At 56.6% G+C, this 2,170-nt stretch overlaps 1 protein-coding gene across 1 annotated transcript in view; it reads left to right on the top strand.

The window, feature by feature from the left end:
- The window catches only part of ZNF276 (zinc finger protein 276), a gene marked incomplete at its 5' end in the record, with an annotated part of 4,515 nt that extends 2,616 nt beyond the window's left edge, over positions 1-1,899 (top strand). The window contains 4 exons of the mRNA XM_009868805.1: positions 1-63; positions 389-506; positions 663-762; positions 1,614-1,899. The exon at positions 1-63 is cut by the window's left edge and continues 30 nt beyond it. Coding sequence (XP_009867107.1) covers positions 1-63; positions 389-506; positions 663-762; positions 1,614-1,899 — 567 coding nt within the window. The remainder of the gene's footprint in view (positions 64-388; positions 507-662; positions 763-1,613) is intronic.
- Between the last annotated feature and the right edge of the window lie 271 nt (positions 1,900-2,170).

The following is a 2,170-nucleotide window of genomic DNA, read 5'->3' as shown; positions in this document are numbered from 1 at the left end:
ACCATTTACAAGTGTCCTTACCAGGGCTGCACGGCCGTCTACAGAGGAGCAGATGGCATGAAGGTCAGTTCAGGGTTTGTTCCTGTCCCCGGCCCGTAGCTTTTGAGTGTTTCCACACGAGGAGAGCATCTCCAAGAGGTTTAACTCTCTACGTAGCCGCACAGGAGGCAGTGAGCGACAAAACAAAGCCGTCGGAGGCTTGCTTTGTGTGCTCCCAAAGGCAGCAGGAGCTCCTCCTGCTCTGGAAGTAGGGAAAAGCTGTGCTGTGCCCTGCTAAAACTGGATTGCCAGGGGGTAGGTTTGGATGCAAGTCTGTTTTTTGACAGTTTCCTTTTGGGGGAGGCTGGGAGTTTTTTGCCCCACAGTCAGATCTGTCCTTTCTTTACAGAAACACATCAAAGAGCATCACGAGGAGGTGCGGGAGAGGCCCTGCCCTCACCCCGGCTGCAACAAGGTGTTCATGATCGACCGGTACCTGCAGCGTCACGTGAAACTCATTCATACAGGTGCGGTACGACCACCCGGGGATCCGTGGGGTGGGGGGGACGTGAGGCAGGGGGAGGCATTCGGGCTCTGCCGGGAAGCTCGGGCAGCCACGCGTGGGCGTTTCACGTGCTCAGAAGGTGGCAGAGCTGACGCCTCCCTCCCTTTCTCCCTTGCAGAGGTACGGAACTATATCTGCGATGAGTGCGGGCAGACCTTTAAGCAACGCAAACACCTCTCAGTCCACCAGATGCGGCACTCGGGAGCGAAGCCCCTCCAGTAAGTGCACACCCACCCTCCCTTTGTCGCTGAGAAGAGGGATAAGAAAGGGCAGCACCTCAATGCAAAACGTACTCAACACAAGATACTTGATGTGAGAGAGATCTCGAGGGGCTGGAGCGAGTGCAGAGCAGGGCAACGGAGCTGGGGAAGGGCCTGGAGAATAAACCTTACGAAGAGTGACTGCAGGAGCTGGGGCTGTTGAGTGTGAAGCAGAGCAGGCTGAGGGGAGCCCTCCTCACTCTCTGCAGCTGCCTGACAGGACGGGGGGCAGAGGTTGGGGCTGGGCTCTGCTCCCGGGGAAGGAGCGACAGAACCAGAGGGAACGGCTGCAAACTGCAGCAGGGCAGGGTCACCCTGGGCAGGAGGAGAAACCTTCTCCCAGCAAGAGGGGTCAGACACTGGCACAGGCTGCCCAGGGAGGGGCTGAGTCCCCACCCCTGGATTGAGATGTGGGGTTGGGGGAGATGGTTTAGGGGTGAGCTTGGCAGCGCTGGGTTAGTGCTTGGACCTGATGATCCTGAGGGTCTTTTCCAACCTGAACGATTCTGTGGAGCTCTCGCGGCTGCTGCCTTTAGCACAGGGTCATTCTGTGATACAAACCCTGCCTGAACCACTTTAAGTGGTCATCAGCAAAGCTCCAGAGCTTCCTCTTGCTGAGCAAATCTCACACCTCCTTCTCCCCCTGTCACCCCCTGGAGTTCAGCCAGTGACCCTGGGGAGCAGAATCGCGTTGCATGACCGGGGTAGTTGTAGATTGTACGAGCGAAGCAGCGCAGAGGCCGCAGGGGCTGGTTCGGCGTGCTGGAGAGCAACCCCCGCGGCTTCAGGCTCAGTGCTTTGCCTTGCAGGTGCGAAATCTGCGGGTTCCAGTGCAGGCAGCGAGCGTCGCTCAAGTACCACATGACCAAACACAAAGCCGAGACGGAGCTGGAGTTTGCCTGCGACCAGTGCGGGAAACGCTTTGAGAAGGCCCATAACCTTAACGTCCACATGTCCATGGTGCACCCTCTGATCCAGACTCAGGACAAAGCCAAGCCACTGGAGCCAGAGCCCATCCTCCTCCTCAATACTTCAGGGACTTCAGAAAGCCAGGCCGTAAAGCCAGAAGTGACAGCACAGCAGGAGCCCACCTGAGGGGAGCGACAGGGAAGCTTTCCCGGTCCAGCCCCTCTAGAAAACCGTACGCCAGAGTGGAGAGATCTGACTATAATAATTCCCTACTGAAATTGCCTTTTTTTTTTTTTTTTTTTTTAGTCTCCCCAAAGAACTCAAGTGGAATTAGCTTCAGCTTGCTCAGAGAAAAAGCTTTTGTTATCATGCTGTGATTCCTCCATGCTCACGTCCGATTCAGCAGTGTTGTACTAAGAGTTTGTCTCACCCCAGGGGCAGGTTGGCAGCGCCCCTC

This window comes from Apaloderma vittatum, unplaced genomic scaffold (assembly GCF_000703405.1).
Source record: "Apaloderma vittatum isolate BGI_N311 unplaced genomic scaffold, ASM70340v1 scaffold16804, whole genome shotgun sequence".
In the NCBI taxonomy this organism is placed as follows: domain Eukaryota; kingdom Metazoa; phylum Chordata; class Aves; order Trogoniformes; family Trogonidae; genus Apaloderma; species Apaloderma vittatum.
Note: the sequence above shows the minus strand (reverse complement) of the source record. Positions and strands in the feature narration are given on the sequence as shown.